A 16,995-nucleotide genomic window follows, 5' to 3' on the forward strand; every position below is an offset into this window, starting at 1 on the left:
TCAGGACTTGGACCTCTTCAGCATGATCAGAAGTGTGAAAGAATGTGTGTGTGTGTGCGCATATGTGTGCACGTGTGTGCGCGCGTGGACACTTCCTATGCCTGTGCAGCGTGAGAAGCAAGCCCACGTGCCGCGACTGAGCAGAGCACTTGGCAGTGCTAGCTGGGTGGGTGTATGTCACCTAATATGCAGCGCTCGCCATGTCTCCGTGTCAGCCTGTGCCCGTGGATGTGTGTCACCGAGTCACATTTTCAACCTGAGAGGCTGGGAGGGTGACAAGGGAATGTCTCTGAGCTGGCAGATCTACGGATGGCTGTCAGGGTACGGCTCAGAGGAGGAGCCCGTGTGTGTGTGTGTGTGTGTGTGTGTGTGTATGTGTGTGTGTGTGTGTGACGGGGTCCCACCATACAGGGCAGGAGCGGCTAAGTCTCCAGGTGTTTCCAACACTCTGAGTGTTCCTGTTACAGCTGGGGGTGCCCAGGTTCTCTGTACAAGACCATGGCCCTCAGGGTGTCACAAATTCTATGTGCACCCCCATGAGTCAGGATGCTTGTGTGTGTTAAACTGCGCGCCGCGGGGGGCGGGGGGCATGGGTCACAAGACTCCAGCCGGTACCGAATGTTCTGTGCGGACCTGAGGGAGGGTGATGGTGTGGGGCTCAGTGACCGCCTTCTCCCCACCCCTCCCAGGGCCCCTCTTGGGCCACTCCAGAGGCCCTGGCTCCCCGCATCCCCTTCCCAACCTCTGCTGGCAGGACTCCCGTTCGCAGGACGGGCCCAGGGCCCCACTGAGGGGAGGCTTCCCCACGCTGGCACCAGGCCGGGTGCAGGCGGTCGGAGTGCCCAGGGTCCCTGGGTGGCCTCCCGCAGGAACGGGGCCGGCCATGTGCCTGGGAACGGGCGTGCTCGCCCCCTGGCGGCCGCGATGGAGGTTGCGCCGCCCCAGCCGCACAAACTCAGAGGAACTGTTCGGGCGGGCGGCGTCTTACGAATCAATCATTCCACATCCATCTCCTAAGTGCCAGTTCCGGGCCAGGCATTGTTCTGGCCCCCCGAGATTTAGAGGCGAACAAGGCTGACTTGGCTCCGGTCTGGTGGGGAAGACAGACCATAAACTCACACAGAGAGCCGCTGCGACTCTAGGGCTGCTAAGAGCAACGTTTCTGGCCGAGGAAAGGACTTGGCGGCTGCTTGCGAGCCAAACGCCGGCCTTCGCGCCCTGCTCTGCCGCGGTGCCTGCTGGCCAGGTGCGGCTCGTCTCGCCCGACGTCCTCTTCCTGAAGGCCAAGGTGGAAGGCCGCGTGAGGGCGGGGCAGAGTTAGATACCGAGGCACCCAGGGCGCGTTCTTCCTGTCAATCACGCTGTTTTCCATCCACGGGGGGGGGGGGGGGCGGGGCGGGGGGCGCTTGGTGCTTGGTCCATTCGGGCGCGGTTAATTATTGCTGAGAGGTTAAGTAAATGCGTGCTTCTGTCTTGGAGGAGGGCAGAATCCCGAAGCTCCACGGAAGCTGGGTCCCAGCCCTTTGCCCTGTACTAAATCACTGACCCTGGGCAAGCCTGTTTCCTCATCTGTAAAATGGGAATGAGATCAGTCTTAGACCTGCCTATGCTTGCCTGCCCTGCTCGGAGTCCCCACCTCCGGACGGTGACCCCTGACCGTACTGTTACCTGGCCTCGGCCCCTGACCAAGCACGGTGTCTTGAGACGAAAATTCAAAAGGCTCAGTAGTGGGAAGGGCCCCATAGTGCTCTGAGCAGGGGAGGGGCTTCTGAATTCCCAGAGCCTGGAAGTGGGACTGAGCACAGTAAGGGGTTAGGAGGGGGCGCCTGGGTGGCTCAGTGGGTTAAAGCCTCTGCCTTCGGCTCAGGTCATGGTCTCAGGGGCCTGAGATCGAGCCCCGCATTGGGCTCGCTGCTCAGCAGGGAGCCTGCTTCCTCCCCTCTTCCTCTACCTGCCTCTCTGCCTATTTGTGATCTCTCTCTGTGTGTCAAATAAATAAATAAAATCTTTAAAAAAAGGGGGGGGTTAGGAGGGGTTTGCAGAGGGCAGCAAGGAAGGGGCTCAGAAGCTTCTGTCAGACCCAGTTCCCGTGAGGCCAGCTCCACATCCAGGTTTCTCTGAGCGCCCCTGGCAACCAGTTGTTCTAGGTTTTCCTCTGGAGCTCAACTTGAGACATCCTGTTTGGTTCCCAGAACCCAGGCCCCCCTCCTAACCTCCCAGCTTCCCACCTCACTGCCCTTTACTCTTTTTTCTCAAACTCCAATCAGGGGACAACATTTATTGATCACCGGTGCAGTGCCCAGCGCGGGGCAAGGCACTGGGGGGTGGGGGTGAGACAGGGAGGGGGACATACAAAGGGGGAGACTCCCTGCCAGCAGGAAGCTTGGAGTGGGGGGTGGCAGTGGGGAGGCAAGAGCTGCTGGTGGCTCTAGTGACACATTGGAGAGCGATACGCCCAAATTTGGTGCATCTGTCTCTGGACTGTCGGAAATCCCAATGTCCAGGATTTCTACCTTCCAGTTGTCATGTCTGTCTCACGTGGGGTATGATGTCCCTTTGTGGTCAGCACCTGAGGGAGTACCCCCGAGCCTGGCTGGGGTCCTCCTTCCACCAGGGGACAGTTCTTTCCCAGGGAGTGATTCCTCCGGAGTCTGCCCGAAACCTGGGAGCTGAAGGCTGGCAGCGCTGGGCCCTGCACGGACCCCAGGTTGCCTGGTAGCTGCAGGAGTACAGGGTCTCTGGCCACCTAACTCGCTTCGGGCTTTGGCCCTGGAAACACACTCGCCCCTGGCAATTACCGACTGGCCACTTCCTGGGCCACGCGCACCCCACTGTGGTCATCAGTGGCATTTCCTTTGCTCCCATTGGCTCCCTGCCCTGGGCCCCAACTTGGGGTTGTAGGGCCTTTAGGTTTAATTTATTGGTGGCTTAGAAGAAAGGGCACGTATTTGGAGCCTGGCACCCTGGTTCGGGCGGGGAGGCTGTAATGGCCGGCTATGCGATGGGTATCTTAGGAGTCACTTTCTCAAACAGTGTGTAATAAGCCATGCCCAGCCTTCCGCGGAGCTCTTGTGAGGTCCAGAAGAGTTAAGTGCAGAGAAAATGGTTTCCAAGCACCCCTTCTGTTTCGGAAGCCCATCTCCCCTGTCCAAGTCCCCTGGGATGCCAGAGTGCATGGCAGAAAATCCCTCCTTGAGGAAAGACTGGGACCTGGGTGCTCCCTGGGCCAGACCTGATCTCTCGGATCTCCCCCGAGTGGCGGGATGAGAGCCTTCGGTGGATGCACACAACAGACCCTGGGAGGAGTGGTCCGCTAACATCCCACCTCCTACTCTCTCCTTCCTTCTAGCCGGAGCTCTGCTTTGCAGCAAAACCATCCATTTGGCCTCTGGGGGACTTGTGGGAGAAGGCAGGGCACCCTCTCTTTCCAGGACACTGAAGTCTGGAGCTTCTGATCCTCCAGCTGGGCTACGGCTGGCCTGGGCTCTGGGCCCGTGTTGGCTCTGGGCCCGTGACACCCAGGAACAGGTGAAGCCTTTCGCGGCCCTGAAGACAGCAGCTGGGAGGGGCACCTGTTGGGTTTGTCCCCTGTTGGGACATCCAGCACTGACGGCTGCCTGGCCTCCAGCTGGGAGGGAAGGGCGAGAGGCAGAGGGCCTGAGCCCTGGGTCTGGGGTCCCTCAAACCCACTCAGCTTGATTCCAGTATTCTGTAGCGGCCAGGCCAGGCGCCACCCCAGCAGGTGTGATCACGGAGGGAAGTATCGGACGGGGCGGTGGCGGACTCAGGAGTGGCTGGGGTGGGGAAGCCTGCAGGGGTGGGGCTGACGGCTCGGAGAGGCCTTCCCAGCAGGCTCAGCTTTCTGTCTCAAATGACCCTTCTGATCACTTCCGGCTACTCCTCTGCTGCCTGGCTTCCCGCCAAATGACCCTTCTGATCACTTCCAGCTACTCCTCTGCTGCCTGGCTTCCCGCAGCCTCTGGCCCCCCCGGCTGAGCAGGGGCCCCCCTGGCCTGGCCCATCCCTGCCTTGGCCCTCTCAGCACTGGGGTCAGACTCTCCCTGGCTATCCCTAGGACCGGCTTCGACCCCGATGTCCCCATCTCCCTGGCCCTCTTTCTCCAACTCCCCGCCTCCCGCCTCTGGCTCCCCGCTGCCAAACTCCGGTGTAGCCCCAGGCGAGGCCCCCTGGGTCTCAGGCCGCTCTGCCCTGCGGTAGACAAGGTAACTGGTGGCGGGGAGCCTGTGGGCCAGGGCTCCGGGGGGCAGGCGGTGGTAGCCCTGCTCCTTGTACAGGAACAGGCCAAACGTGTCGGGCTGGGTCACTCGGAACTTGGTGGCACAGAGCTGGTTCAGGGTGGCAATCGAGGCCCCTGGAGGCACAGCCAGGGTCTTGGAGGTGCAGCCACTGCTGGGGTCCTGGTGGGCTACTCGGAGGAGGCACTGTGCAGGAAGACAAGCGAAGCCAGAGCTCAGTCCTGCCTGCTCCGTCTCTGGCTATACAGCTTGAGGTCCCAGGGTAGGCTCTGCAGGGACGGGGCGCGGGGTATAAATCCGGGGGTAGAACTGAGTGACGAAAACTTTTTGGATAAAGGGAGCTGCGGAAAGGTGAGGTCTGCCTTGGCTGGTGGGTTAGAGCTGCAGGAGGATGGCCCCAGCGGCTGTCCAGCGCCTGCCAGCCCTCCTCGGGGCCTCCCCGGGCCCAAGCGCCCGTCCTGCATTCGCTCATCTCATCCACACATCGGCCCCAGGAGACATTTCCCGTTGCCTCCGCTTATAGGTGAGGGTAGCCAGGCACACAGCGGCTATGTAAGGTGCCCCACGCCTGCAAACAGAAAGTAGCTGAGGCAGGATGTGAAGCCGACATCTGGCTTCAGGGTCTAAAGTCCTCACCGAGGCTGGGGAGGGTCCCTGGGCTGGATGGAGAGGAGGCTGCGGGGAGCATGGGCGGGGAGCCTCACTCCGGGCGAGGGCAGAGCCCCACGGAGTCGGGGGTCAACGCTAGAAGCCAGGATTTGGGGTGTGAGTTTGCCCCCTGCGTCCCTTTCCCCCTCCGTGTCACGTCTCTGTTTCCTCATCTGTAAAATGGGATAATAATGGTCCTAAGGCCGAGTTTCTTTGAAGCGGCAGGGCTGAGCCCCTAGAGCACACGGAACATGCCCTCTCGAGGAAGGCGAGGCGTGGAGTCCACACAGGGGGCTGCTTCTCTCCCCTGCTGGGTCTCTCTAGGAAAAGGAGGGGACCGCGCAGGATGATGCCAGAACCCCGACGCCACCCCCACTGCGCCCCTGGCCGGGGCAGTTCAGGCGACTGACGGGGAGGCCCCGTACCTGGAGGCTGTGGGTGGCCGGCAGGCGGCGCTGCTCCCAGAGGCTGAGGGAGCGCTGCAGCTCCTGTGAGGGGCTCAAGGGCGCGGAGTGGGCCTGGTCCAGGCCACTCAGCAGGGCCAGGCTGGCGGAGAGGCTGGTCAGGTAGTAACCGCCTGGGACACAAGGGGAAGAATGCAGCTCGGGCTGAGGACAGGTGATGCTTTGCCATGCCCCTGCCCCGCCACCTTCCTGGGGCTATGCAGCCCCTAAGCGGCCCAGTCCCGCCCTCCCCCCCCCCCCCCCCGCACCCAGGGCGGTGGCGCGCGGAGGGGCTCCCTCACCCTCTCCGGTGAGCAGGGTGGGCTCCAGCAGCTCCGACATGTACTCAGCTTCCAGCAGCAGCTCGGGAAGGTTGCACTGGGCCAGGACAAGGCTCAGCAGCGGGAGGAACTCATCTGCCCCCGCGGCCTCCCCTGTGGGGCAGCAGAGAAGGAAGCTTCAGACTCTGCTCGGGCCCCAGGGTTGGTGTCCACCCCGTGTCTCGGACAGTGACCCTCCCCTCCACCTGCCGGGCCTTGGGGGAGGCGGTCTCTACGGTGACCACAGACGGGAGCGGGGTGGGGGAGCGGAGAGCCTGGGGAGGACACTCTATACTCTCTGGGCCTCAGTTGCACCGTCTGTGGAAGGTTGGGCCCATTTCCCAGTCTGCCGCACCAGTATGGGATCTCTGGGGGGCCTGCCTCTGACCGGGCAGGGGCCGCTGGGCAGCAGAAGGAGGGGGCGTACCCGCTTCGGTCCTCAGCGCTGTGTAGAGCAGCTTGCAGGCCTGCAGGAGCCGCTTGACCTGGGCGCTGGGCGAGTAGGCCCGGAGCAGCTGCAGCAGCTTGTGGCGAACCTGTTCCACCTCGGCCGGGGAGGGCAGGCTCACGTGGGCCCCAAAGGCTCCAGAGCCCTGGGTCCGGGCCAGGCGCAGGCCTTCGGCCAGGCGGCCCAGGGAGCCATTGGCGGAGAGCCGGCGCCGCAGGCGGGCCGCCAGGATGGGCCGGAGAGGCTTGAGCACGGAGCGATGCAGCGACTTCTCCAAGGCATGTTCTGCAGGGGAGAGGCGGGCAGGGTCAGGGGAACTGGGGCGCCCGTGGAGGGGGGCTGTAGGCAGGGAGGGATGCAAGTTGGGGGGAATCTCCGTGAGACAGGAGAAGAGCCGGAGAGAGGTGGGGAGCAGAAAGAACTAGCGCTCCGGAGAGCCCAGCGGAGCGCCCCGGGTCTCACCCAGTCTCTCAGGAGGCAGCAGCTTCTCAGGACCCAGCTCCGCGCTCAGCATGGCCCGTGCCCGGGTTAGTGCCTCTCGGACGCCCTGCAGCTCCCGGGGTGCAGGGCCAGCCCGCACCTGGGTCAGTAGGTCCTGTATCAGCTGGCCCACAGCCGTGTGTCGGTCCTGCACCAGGGCCGCGGCGGCCCGGCCCACCTGCCGCTCGGGCGCCAGCAGGGAGCAGAAGGCCGCACTCATGGACCGAAGCAGGGGCCGCCGGCGGCCCAGGCCAGGGGAGGTCGCTGGGCTTCCCTGGGACCCCGGCGCCCCCTCCTCTTCTGAACTGCTGGGAGAGCCGCAGTCTACCTCCTGGAGGGAGGGCAGAGGTGGGAGGCTGGGCCTGGGGCCCCCTGGCACACGGTACCCCACTGAGCTCTCCCTTTGCAGAAGCTGGTGAGGGGGGAAGCTTTCTGTCTGGCTGGGGGCTGCACCTGGCAGCACGGGGACCGGGGGAGGTGGCACGGCAGGTGGTGACAGAGGGCTGGAGGTCTCGGTGGACACACGCACTTTGAAGCTCCTCTTGAATTTTTCCCGCTTGGTGGGGCCCAGGTCCCCTGGGAACAGGGGATTGAAGAAGCACAGGGCGGCTCCCGTGCCCTGGTCCAGCTCTTGTGGGGACCGGGGCTTCAGCCGGGGCAGCAGCTGGCCTTCAGACGGGCCCGGCTGGGCCTTGGTGTTGAGGGAGGAGCTCCAGAACTCTAGGGAGGAGAAACCAGTTGGGGTGTCAGGTGCCCAAAAGAAGGCACAGGCTCAGGCCATGTGCCCGCGTGCCTTCACTTTGTTTCTTGCCCTCAGCTTGTCCATCGGTGCAATGGGAAGCTGAAGAGCCCTTACCAATGCCCAGATGGGAGATGGCTTCCAGTTCCTTGTGGGTGGCTGCCTGGCAGATGGCTCTGGGGAGCTGGAGCGGGAGGAGGAGGATGTCCCTGAGGCCAGAGAGGGAAACAGAAAGCCAGGGGTGAGGGGATGCTCAGGGCTCTGGGGGCTGACAGGACCTGCAGGGCTTGGGAAAACAGACTGTCCCAGGGAGCCGGGACCAGAGGACACCAGGCACCCTGCGGCCAGGCTCACCGGCTGTGGCAGTAGGCGCAGATGAGCTGGACCAGGTCTGGGAACATGAGCTCTGAGCCCTCCAAGGAGACGCCTGAGAGATGGGAAGTGTGGTTGTTCTCTGGGAAACACCCCTGCGCCCGGCCCTGACTGCTTCCAGCCCCTTCCCCCCAGGCCAGTCCAGCTCACCCTCAGGGCTCTCCTGGATGTAGTGGCTGGAGACAAAGGAGGGGCCACTGGCTTCGGGCAGCCGCACGCACAGGGCTTGGCACCCGCGAGTGTTGGATTTCCGCACCAGAAACGTCTGCAAAGGGACAGGGGTCCGGGGCTCAGAACCTCTGCCTCTGGCCTCTCTCTCTCTCTCTCCCCCACACCCCGCAACCGCCGCCGCCGCCGTCCCCCGCCGGCCAGTCCGGATTCAGGGCCATGACTCACCCCGGGGGGCTCAGTCCTCAGCACGTGCAGCGCGGCCGCGGCGTTGGCCCGCAGCTGCAGCCACACCGGCCGCGTGAGCAGCAGGCGCTCCCGCAGGCTCACGCTGCGCCCCGGCCGCTGGGGCCTGCCCGCCGGCCGCCCGCCGGCTCCAGGCACGTCGTAGGGGGGGTCCTCCACGGGCCTAGGGGTGGGCGGCAGACTTGAGGGGGTGGCGGGGGTGGCAGGCGGGGCGGGGGGGCCCTTGCTCCGCTCTCTCCCCCTCCTGGGCCCTGGGGCAGGCCCTGCTCTGCCACCCCTCCCCTGCCCCACCAGGCTGCCCTTCCAACTTCACGAACTTTTCTCTCTCCGGGCGCCCAGGTGCGAAGTTGGACAGGCTGGGGGCTCCGAGAGGCCCAGCTCCTGGCTCCCCGGGGCTTTCCATGGCTGAGAGCGCCTTGGGTCTCTCACGCTTTCTCCCAGGACTCTGGAAGAAAATCCAGCCCCCGAGGCAGGAGCGCTCACATTCCCGGCGGTGAGTAACACTTCCTGAGGGCGGTTCGCCCTGTCACGCCCCGCCAGTTAACTCTTGGGTGTCCACTCGGCCTGGGCCAAGCCCGGAATCCTCAGTTCTGGGCCCCGTCTCAGGGGCCAGGGATCCCATCCGTGCAAGCGCCACTCCGAGAGCCCCAGCTGCGGGGCCAGCCCCCGCCCCACGGTGCGCCTGGAAGCCTTACCGGCCTCCTCAAAGCACACGAGCAAGCGGGAAGGGGTTAAGCAGGGCCCATCTGGGCCCCCACAGGCCCAAGTTTACCCCCCCACACACCCCCGCACCTTTAAGTCTGCTGGTCAATTGCTCATCTGTGCGAGGCCCTGGGGTCAGCGGGGGTGGGGGGGGCACCCCCTACTAGCCCCGGATGACTCATTCTTGAGCCTACCTTGGGTGTTGGGACTTCAGGTTGCCATGGAGAGAGGATGCTGTGTCTCCATGGAAACTAACCCCCTTGCTTAACTGAGGTTCTGGGGGTGGTTCTAACACTCGGTGCTCAACGGGGGGGAGCTTGGCTGTGAGGTCGTCAGCGCCCCGTGCCAGCTGCCTCGTACACGTGCAGGCCCCCCCCCAGCCTGCCTTACCAACCTGCCAAGTGACTGGGGCAGGCGCAGACATGACCCAGTCTCCAAGCACAGGCGGGGACACATGGTCTGCCTGTGCCACATGTTGCTTCAAACTTTGCTCAGGAGTCTCGTTCAGCCAGGGCTCACTCCCCGCCCCCTGGGAGGTGTGGTGGGCGAGTCCCCCCTTCCCTCCCTCTGCCCTAACTCAAGAGTAGGTTGGCTCCTGCCTGCTAGTGAGGGGAGCTACCGGGGACTCCAGGAAGAGCCCGCCTGACTCAGGCACTCCCTGGGGGAGCCCTGATTCTCTTGCAAGGTAAATCAGACACACACAGCTCATACCGAGGTCCCAGGAAAGGTTTTAATTCCAGTCCCTGAAATCTGGGAGACACCAAGAACCTCCTTGAGAAGACCTGGGGAACATGCCTTCTCACCTCCAACAGCAGCCAGAAAAGACAGGCCCCCCAAAATATGATGTCTGGCTCAGAGTTCCCACGAAATGGGGCCCTGCTCAGTGACTGGTCCAAGGTCATCAGGAAGGATGCTGCTTTGGTGTAAGAGGAGCCCCACCTTCTCTGTGGGAGGAGGAGGCTGCCCTCTGGGAGGGGGCGCCAGTGCACGCGCTGGGGACGGAGGAGACAGTCTGGCCTGGCTAGGGCAGCTCTGGGCCACAGCTGTGCAGGCCCCCCGAGGAGGGCAGAGGAGTCCGGACCAGTGATGGCTGGAGGGGAAGATCCACCAGCAGTACCGGGGAGCTGGCTGGACAGACCCTGTCAGTCTGCCTTCTCACAGCAGGAAAATGTGGATCCTGGCTTTGCGGCCAGTTGCTCCAAGGGGCCCCCTGGCTCTGAATGGCAAGGTCACGGTCCTGAGGGAATGCCAAAAGCGGAGAGCACTGCAGGTGATAAGCTGAACCAAGAGGGGACACCACTGCCTGTCGGGGCTGAGAGGCCGGCCTCGGGGTGGCCCAGGGCAGCTCCACAGCCCTCAGCATGGGCCCAGCATTCCTGCGCCCCCTACCCAGGCCTGGTTGGGGGGGAAGCTTCATCCCCCAGCCCTACCGACCTAGAGATTCTCTATCGCCATCCCGGCTCTGGCTGCCCAAACCCCCAAACGCCAACCATTCTAACGGGGGCCACTGATCGGACATAACCCTTGTCTCTCTCTGGGCTCTTTCCGAGGATGCTGGGCTGGGGGCGGGGGCAGGAGGAGGAACAACCCCTGTGGGTCTTACCGTCTGCTTTTCTCTTCTGAGGGGACACAGCTGCTCTAGCCTGGGTGGGTAAGAAGAAAAGCGCCCCCTGAGAGCCTGCCTCCAGCTTGGCAAGCAGCCTCTTCCACATTAGTTTCTCTGGGGTAGGGACGCTGCTGGGTCGGTGCCTCCCATCCCATCAAAACCTGCCCCGGAAGGAGAAAGGGGCTGACACAGATTGAAAGGTCCCTCCTATGGGAAGTCTCAGGCCAGCACCTGGGTTAAGCCATCAGTCGGTTAAGCCTCAAGGTTTCAGCTCAGTAGGGTCAAGAGCTCGAGCCCCACATCGGGCTCTGTTAGGCATGATGCCTGCTTGGGATTCTCTCTCTCCCTCTGCACTCCCCGCTCCCCCCACCACACCATTCGCACGTGCAAACACATTCTCTCCCTCTCTGTCTAAGAAAGGCCAATGCCAGGGAACCTGGGCTGAAGGCAGGAGGTGCTGAGGGCGAGCAGGGCTCCCAGGCCCTCAGGAAGCCCAGGTGTGGTGAGACCGCAGAGACCAAAGCTGGTGTCAGGGATGGGGACCCGTGCGGGGAAGCAGGGGCCCTGGCCGCACCTTTTTGATAGCCGTCCAGTCCTCCAGGATGTCGATCTCCTGCAGCATGTACACAATGTAAGGACCTGTGACAGAGGTCAAGGAAGCAAGAAGCCCGGTAGAGGGAACAGGTGTCACAGCGGGGAGGGGGCTGAGGACCCCGGTGGGAGCTCAGGTTCTGCCTCCCACCTCTTGGCTCCCAGGTTCCTAAGGCTGGGCCTGTTGTGGCCCCTTCACAAGTCTGTGGGCGGGAACTAAGCCTCACCCCACCTCCCCTCTGCTCCCCCTTCATCGTCTCTCCAGTGTAAAGGTCAGGAGGTGAAAACCCAGCCCAGCCACGCAGGGAGCTTGCTCCTTCGATTCCCTGTCCCTTCCTGTCCCTTCTACACACACAAACCTCAGTTCCTTCCATCCGGGAATCAACCCTCCGGTGCTCTCCACTCCCCCGACTCCCACTCCCCCCGGGCTCTGTACCTGATGTCCCCACGCCCTTGCCCCCCATTCACCCCTCAAGTCCTTGCAGCCTGGATGCTTCCCTCCCTGCCTGATGCGACAGCCATCACCAGGCGGCCGGGTCCCGAGCGTCTGATGGCCGGAGTACCCGGGCGTGGGGGTGGAGGGCGTGCAGATTCTGTTCTGCATGTGCCGGACGCTGCCAGGAGGGATGAGGGCTCAGCAGGCCCCGGGCTGCAGCGGTGGGCAGGGGGCAACTGTGTATGGGATGAGGGTGTCCCGGGTTAGGACGCAGGGGTGCAGAAGACAGAGAAGCTATCGCCATTGCGAGGAAACCAGGAGAGGCTTCACAGAGGAGGTGAGGCAAGCCGTGACCAGGCACAGACAGGCAGCACGACTTTCTGAGAAGCGGGTGGAAAGTGAGAGCAGGCGGGGGAGGCACGTGGCAATGGGAAAGTCTGCGACCTGCCCGGGCTGGTGTGGGAAAGCCAGAAGAGCCTCAAAGGAGACTTCGCTCAGGAAGCTAAGGGACTCCGTGAGGGGGCACTGCTCTTTCTCTATGGTCCACACAGCCCGGCAGAGACCCAGGGCCTTAGAAAATTCCCGACAGCGGGAGTCAGCTCATGTGTCGGGCGTGACTCCGCCTTCCACGAGCCTCCACCCCCTCCTGGGGCTGGAGCTAACCCCAGTGATGTCAGACTCAGGCCGCCGTCGGGGGAAGGATACCAGAGACGAGAGGAGCCTTCTTCCTCTTGCTGGCCGGCAGGCAGTCCCAGGCCTTTGTGCTGCTTCGGGCGCGCAGTCTGTCGTCCCACCACTCTGGGCCCCCAAAGCCAGAGTCAGGATCAAGGTGCTGGTCCGCCCAGGACACCCTGCCCTTGGAGCCAGCCCCTCCCCTTCCTCTCCCGCCCAGGTTGGTGGAGAGAGCCAGGGACCGGGGGGCTTAGAAGCGGAGGTCAGGGCCCGAGGACAGCATGGCTGTGCGAGCCTGGGGGGCCGGGGGGCACTGTACGTCTGTCCGACCAGTTTCTTCATCTGTTCAGTGGGCGCTGCCCAATGACCACTACGGCTTCCCTAGGACCCTCCCATGAACACAGGCGCTGCGGACATAGGGGGACCCCGTGGCTGTTGTAGGTGTGGGGGTGTCAGAACGACACCTCCTGTTCTAGAAAGAGAGCAGGGGCCAGGGCGGGCGGGGGGGCGGCCCACTCTTGCTGAGCCTCCCTGGTGCACCAGGCACTGGGCAGGGTCCTCTCTGTGCCTGGTTCCGTTCGGGCCACACGGTGAGCCCATGAAGCAAGCTCTCTGGCATGCTCCCCGCTCCCTGGGCAGGCAGAGCAGGGGTGCGGCGGGGAGACGGCACAGAGAGCGCGGCGCCGAGGGCAGCCTCACCAGAGCTGAGGTCCAGGCTCTGGCGGTCCTCCTCCAGCCTCTGGATCCGCTCCTGCAGCTCCCCCTGCAGCGTGTCGTACAGCAGCAGCTTCTCACTCTGGAAGGGCTGGGGCCGCTCAGGCTCATGGGGCGGTGGGGACAAGCCACTTCCGCTGTCCCCCAACCCCCCCTCCCTCCACCCGGGCACATTCACCTCCAGGTGCTGTCTGGCTCCCTGCAGCTCACACTCGTACTTGTTCCGGATCACGTCCAGACAGAAGCCCTTGTAGATCCCTACAGCGGGGAAGGGAGACGGGAAGTCCGCCTTGGCCAGGGACCTGGGTGTCCCAGATAGGAAGCCAGGAGCCGGGCCTGGCAGGGAAGGGAAGAGCGGGGAGCAGAGAGCCCTGGGCTCCGGCAGAGGCAGAGAGGGGAGGCCCGGGGACCGCCCCAGCGCACAGGACGGCCCACAGACCTGCCACCTGAATGCGGATCTTGAGGCTCCGCTGCAGGCCCCCCAGAGGCTCTGTGTACTCAGGAGCCCGCTCAGCCCCGACTTCCTCCAGCCGCGCCCTCAGCTGACTCAGCCGCTCCCTGAACAACCTGGGAGGGAAGAGGCAGAGCATGTGTGTCCCTCAAGCACGTGGCCGGTCCCGCTCGGCAGGTCCTCAGACGCCCCTGCCCCGCACTGGCCCGCTGCCTCCGCGCCCCCACGCCCAGGGTGCCCCGGGAGACACAGGCCCAGACACCCCACGCTCACTTCTCCTTTAGCTCCGAGAACTGCTTCTCCAGGTCCAGCATCTCGTTGACGCACTCGCTGCGACGCCGCTCGTAGTCCTCATCGTCCATCTCTGGGACAAGAGGCCGGTCAGCGCTGGCTGCTGAGGAGAGGGCGGGCCCGTGGGGGTGCGCGGGGGCCCGCGGGGGGCCTCACCTGAGCTCTCCTCGTCGGACTCCGTCTGGCTGCCGCTGCGCTCCTCCCCACTCTCTTCCTCCTCCCCGTTCATCTCGGCGGCCGAGTCACCCTCTGCTTCCATCTCTTCTGTGTCTTTGCTCGGAGGCTGGACGGGCATCTGGGCTCTGGGAGATGGAGGGGAGCCATCGCCTATCGTGAGCAGGAAGTGGCCATGCGGGGAGTCAAGCCAAGCCCCGTGCGCACATCTCCCTGAGGCCTGGGAACCATGGAAATGCTCACGTCCTGGGACGTTATTGCTCATCCCAGGGTGGGGAATGCTCACCAAGGCGATGGTCTTTACGATGGGAAACACCAAGGGTGGGGTCCCCACTGCCTCGGGGACTGGACATACACTTGTGATTGGGGCGTTTAAGGCCCCACACAGACTTGAGGACTGGGGCAGCTCCTTGACTCCACCATCTCATAGTCAATCCTCAAGTACACCCTTCCAACCTCCTCTCCGCCCCTTCCTGTTGCTCGTCCCCTGGGAAGGCCCTCCACTTCTCTTCCCGAGAACATTCTGCCATTCCCTTCCCGTCTCCCTGAGCTCTGGGTCACCCCCCATGTCCTTCTCTTTTCTCTGGAGCCTCAGGCTACCAGCACCCCCACCTCCACTGTTTTCCAACACTCCAGCTCCTGCCCACAAAACTTTAGAGGTATTTAGAAATAGCAGAAACGCAAAACCTTGCCCCATTCCATTTAACTACCCTCCATTTCCCACCTCCCAGCTACGCTTTTCAAGGCTCTGGTTGTTCCCACCCTTTCATCTCCCAGATGTTCTGTTCCATTTCTCTATCGTCACCCTCGGCTGATGTGAGTCCTGTGGCAGCAGATAACCTTCTGGCGCCCAATGCCAGTATTTTTTCCTGCTTCCCTTAGTTGAACACTATCAGTCATTCTTTCTTTCTTTTTTTTATAGATTTTATTTATTTACTTGACAGAGAGAGCGATCACAAGCAGGCAAAGAGGCAAGCAGAGAGAAAGAGAGAGGAGGAAGCAGGCTCCCTGCTGAGCAGAGAGCCCGATTCGGGGCTCGATCCCAGGACCCTGGGATCATGACCTGAGCTGAAGGCAGAGGCTTAACCCTCTGAGTCACCCAGGCACCTCTATTAGTCATTCTTTCTTTTATATACTCATCTAAGATTTATTAAATACCTAACACATGCCAGGTTCCTTCAGACAGTACAGGAGATGCTGGGCACGACGGGGCATGACAGGGCAGAGCCAGTCTCTGACTTTAAGGAATGTACAGCTTCCTGGGAGAGGCAGAGCAGCGGACAGTACTGTGGTGTGAGAAGGGCTAAGACGGGGGCGGGGGGGTGGTATCTGGGAGAGGCGTCTAACTGGAACCCGGAGCTTGCTCCAACAGTGTCTGGGAGAGGCGTTTAACTGGAACCCGGAGCTTGCTCCAACAGTGAAGGTTTGCAGAGGGAGATCCTTGCCGCAGCATCACCATGGAGAGCTCAGACAGAGGACTGGAGATGGCTGGGGAGGGAACATTCCAAGCAGAGTGAAGAGTGTGTGCACAGACTCCAAAATGAGAGAAGGGGCACATGAGTCTAAGCCTCAGAGAGAAATGTGGGCGGCAGATATCTGTCACTGGCATATAGAGAGTTCTTCAGGCCATGGGAGAGGCCAGTGGAACCAGCAGGGCAGAATGTGTGGACTGAGAAGAGGTCCAGGATGGACTCCCAGGGCCACCAAAGGGGCAGGTGATGAAAGCCCAGCAAAGGAGAAGGAAATTAGCAAGAGGCGGAAGAAGAGAAACTCAGTCGTGGGGAGAAATAACTTCAGACAGAAGGACCGTGACTGTGCCAAATGCTGCCAAGAGATCATTTAAGAGGAAGACTAAATGGTCCTGCCAATAGTCAATCTCTCCACCTACCGGAGGCTTGATTTCACTGCGATGCTCTTCCAACCTCTCTGGGTCCAGTTCTGTAGACCTTCAGATCAGTGTAAATGCCGCTCCCTCCAGGAAGCCCTATGTGTTTACATTTCCTCTCTAATTGCCCGTTTTCCATTTGTCTGCCTAACCCTCTCCTGCCGATGTGCTGCCACAAATACAAACGAAACAAAGCACTTTTTCAGGCAGGCTTTGTACTTCTTGGTTGCCCCAGGACCCTGCAGTGGTTGCAAACCTTAAGTATTCTGTTAACTCTTCTTAACACAATTCGAGTTATGTAAAATAACTGGCTCAAGGCGAGGCTTAGTCGGCTTAGTCGCATTCCTCAAGGGTTTCACAGCTGATCTGAATCTGACCTGAAAACCTCAGTTCTCCAAACCAGCCTCATTTTTCCCCGTTCTCAAGACTGAGTTGCTGCAGTTTGGCCAATTTGCAATTCCTCTTCATTGTTAAATACATATTTACTTTTGTCTCCAGATGTCTCTAACTCTACTGAGTGAGCAAAATTAAGTCACAACCTCCCCTCCTTACCCCGGGCGCAAAAGGAGGATAAACACCGCTACTCTGAGTGTTGTAAAGATCGCAAGGGGTAAAGGATGGAAAAGGAAATTGTAAGGCGCGGAACATAGGCAATTTATGTTTTTAGAAAGTGAGCATTTCCAGGGCAGACCTCCACGGAAGGCCGCTTCTTCTCCCTAGAGAAAGCCAATCCAGATCCCTACGCGCCGCGGGGCCGCGCGGCAGGACCCTCCCGCCCCGTTCCATTCCCGTCCGCGCCGGCGCCGCGGGCCGGGGAGTCACTGGCTCTTCGGCGGCCAGCAGCGGGCCCGCGGCGCCGCACGCGTCCGGCCGGTTAAGTCTCCGCTTCGGCCCTCCCTGGGCCAGCTCCGACCGACTGGCCAGAGACGCCGAACTAGGTGCCCTGAGGAGCATTACGCACCGCGGGGAAGGGGCCTCCGGGTTGACGTCGGAAACTCCCTGAGAGGTGCCCGCGGCTGCCGGGCTCCCGGAAACGTCGCGCCCTCCTCTCAGCTCCGGGAGGCGGGGCCCGCCGCACTTCCGCATACGTTATCAGGAGGCGCCCGTCGCCGAGCTCACAATTGGACAGCTGGGGCGAGGCATGCTGGGATACCGCGGGGTCGGTCTCCATAGCAACCGGCCGACATTCAAGCCGGCCTTCAGCAGCCGCGCAAGACCCTTGTGGTTTCCTTGCTTTGCGGTCGGCGCCCCTTGGGCCGCAGCTCCTCCCCCGCCTTCCCCTACTCCGGTCCCCCCATCCCTCGCGTGGAAGGGAAGAAGCCACGACCCCACGCCCTGCCCGCCGGGTTCAGG

At 62.4% G+C, this 16,995-nt stretch overlaps 2 protein-coding genes across 3 annotated transcripts; both read right to left on the minus strand.

Annotated features, from left to right (window-relative positions):
- Window positions 1-2,263: 2,263 nt before the first annotated feature.
- RIN1 (Ras and Rab interactor 1) lies at window positions 2,264-9,394 on the minus strand. Of its 2 annotated transcripts, XM_045065333.1 has the most exons (11): window positions 8,438-9,394; window positions 8,103-8,283; window positions 7,857-7,971; window positions 7,689-7,761; window positions 7,452-7,543; window positions 6,578-7,315; window positions 6,095-6,400; window positions 5,650-5,781; window positions 5,330-5,481; window positions 3,963-4,442; window positions 2,264-3,909 (listed from the first exon to the last, which is right to left on the minus strand). In XM_045065333.1, the coding sequence occupies exons 1-11, from the start codon at window positions 8,521-8,523 to the stop codon at window positions 3,895-3,897; spliced, it is 2,370 nt and encodes a 789-aa protein (XP_044921268.1). In that variant the 5' UTR covers window positions 8,524-9,394; the 3' UTR covers window positions 2,264-3,894. The 2 variants fall into 2 exon arrangements, with proteins under 2 accessions (XP_044921268.1, XP_044921261.1); XM_045065326.1 differs by having other exon boundaries at window positions 2,264-4,442.
- Window positions 9,395-9,530: 136 nt separating this feature from the next.
- BRMS1 (BRMS1 transcriptional repressor and anoikis regulator) lies at window positions 9,531-16,718 on the minus strand. Its single transcript, XM_013060023.2, has 10 exons — window positions 16,604-16,718; window positions 13,740-13,885; window positions 13,566-13,656; window positions 13,281-13,408; window positions 13,020-13,099; window positions 12,827-12,923; window positions 12,161-12,253; window positions 11,003-11,067; window positions 10,426-10,465; window positions 9,531-10,059 (listed from the first exon to the last, which is right to left on the minus strand). The coding sequence occupies exons 2-10, from the start codon at window positions 13,876-13,878 to the stop codon at window positions 10,052-10,054; spliced, it is 741 nt and encodes a 246-aa protein (XP_012915477.1). The 5' UTR covers window positions 13,879-13,885; window positions 16,604-16,718; the 3' UTR covers window positions 9,531-10,051.
- Window positions 16,719-16,995: the final 277 nt, after the last annotated feature.

This window comes from Mustela putorius, unplaced genomic scaffold (assembly GCF_011764305.1).
Source record: "Mustela putorius furo isolate JIRA1106 unplaced genomic scaffold, ASM1176430v1.1 tig00000127_pilon_pilon_pilon, whole genome shotgun sequence".
In the NCBI taxonomy this organism is placed as follows: domain Eukaryota; kingdom Metazoa; phylum Chordata; class Mammalia; order Carnivora; family Mustelidae; genus Mustela; species Mustela putorius.

What these genes read in the sequence shown, in the direction of transcription:
- RIN1 (XM_045065333.1), bottom strand. Translation starts at nt 8,523, where the DNA reads ATGGAAAGCCCCGGGGAGCCAGGAGCTGGGCCTCTCGGAGCCCCCAGC. An exon ending in TGAGGACTGAGCCCCCCGGG is followed by an intron (nt 7,972 to 8,102) that starts GTGAGTCATGGC and finishes GTCCCTTTGCAG; the next exon opens with ACGTTTCTGGTGCGGAAATC. An exon ending in CGGCCACCCACAGCCTCCAG is followed by an intron (nt 4,443 to 5,329) that starts GTACGGGGCCTC and finishes CTTCCTGCACAG; the next exon opens with TGCCTCCTCCGAGTAGCCCA.
- BRMS1 (XM_013060023.2), bottom strand. Translation starts at nt 13,878, where the DNA reads ATGCCCGTCCAGCCTCCGAGCAAAGACACAGAAGAGATGGAAGCAGAG. An exon ending in GAGCCAGACAGCACCTGGAG is followed by an intron (nt 12,924 to 13,019) that starts GTGAATGTGCCC and finishes CAGCCCTTCCAG; the next exon opens with AGTGAGAAGCTGCTGCTGTA. An exon ending in GAAGGCTCCTCTCGTCTCTG is followed by an intron (nt 11,068 to 12,160) that starts GTATCCTTCCCC and finishes CCTCTGTCACAG; the next exon opens with GTCCTTACATTGTGTACATG.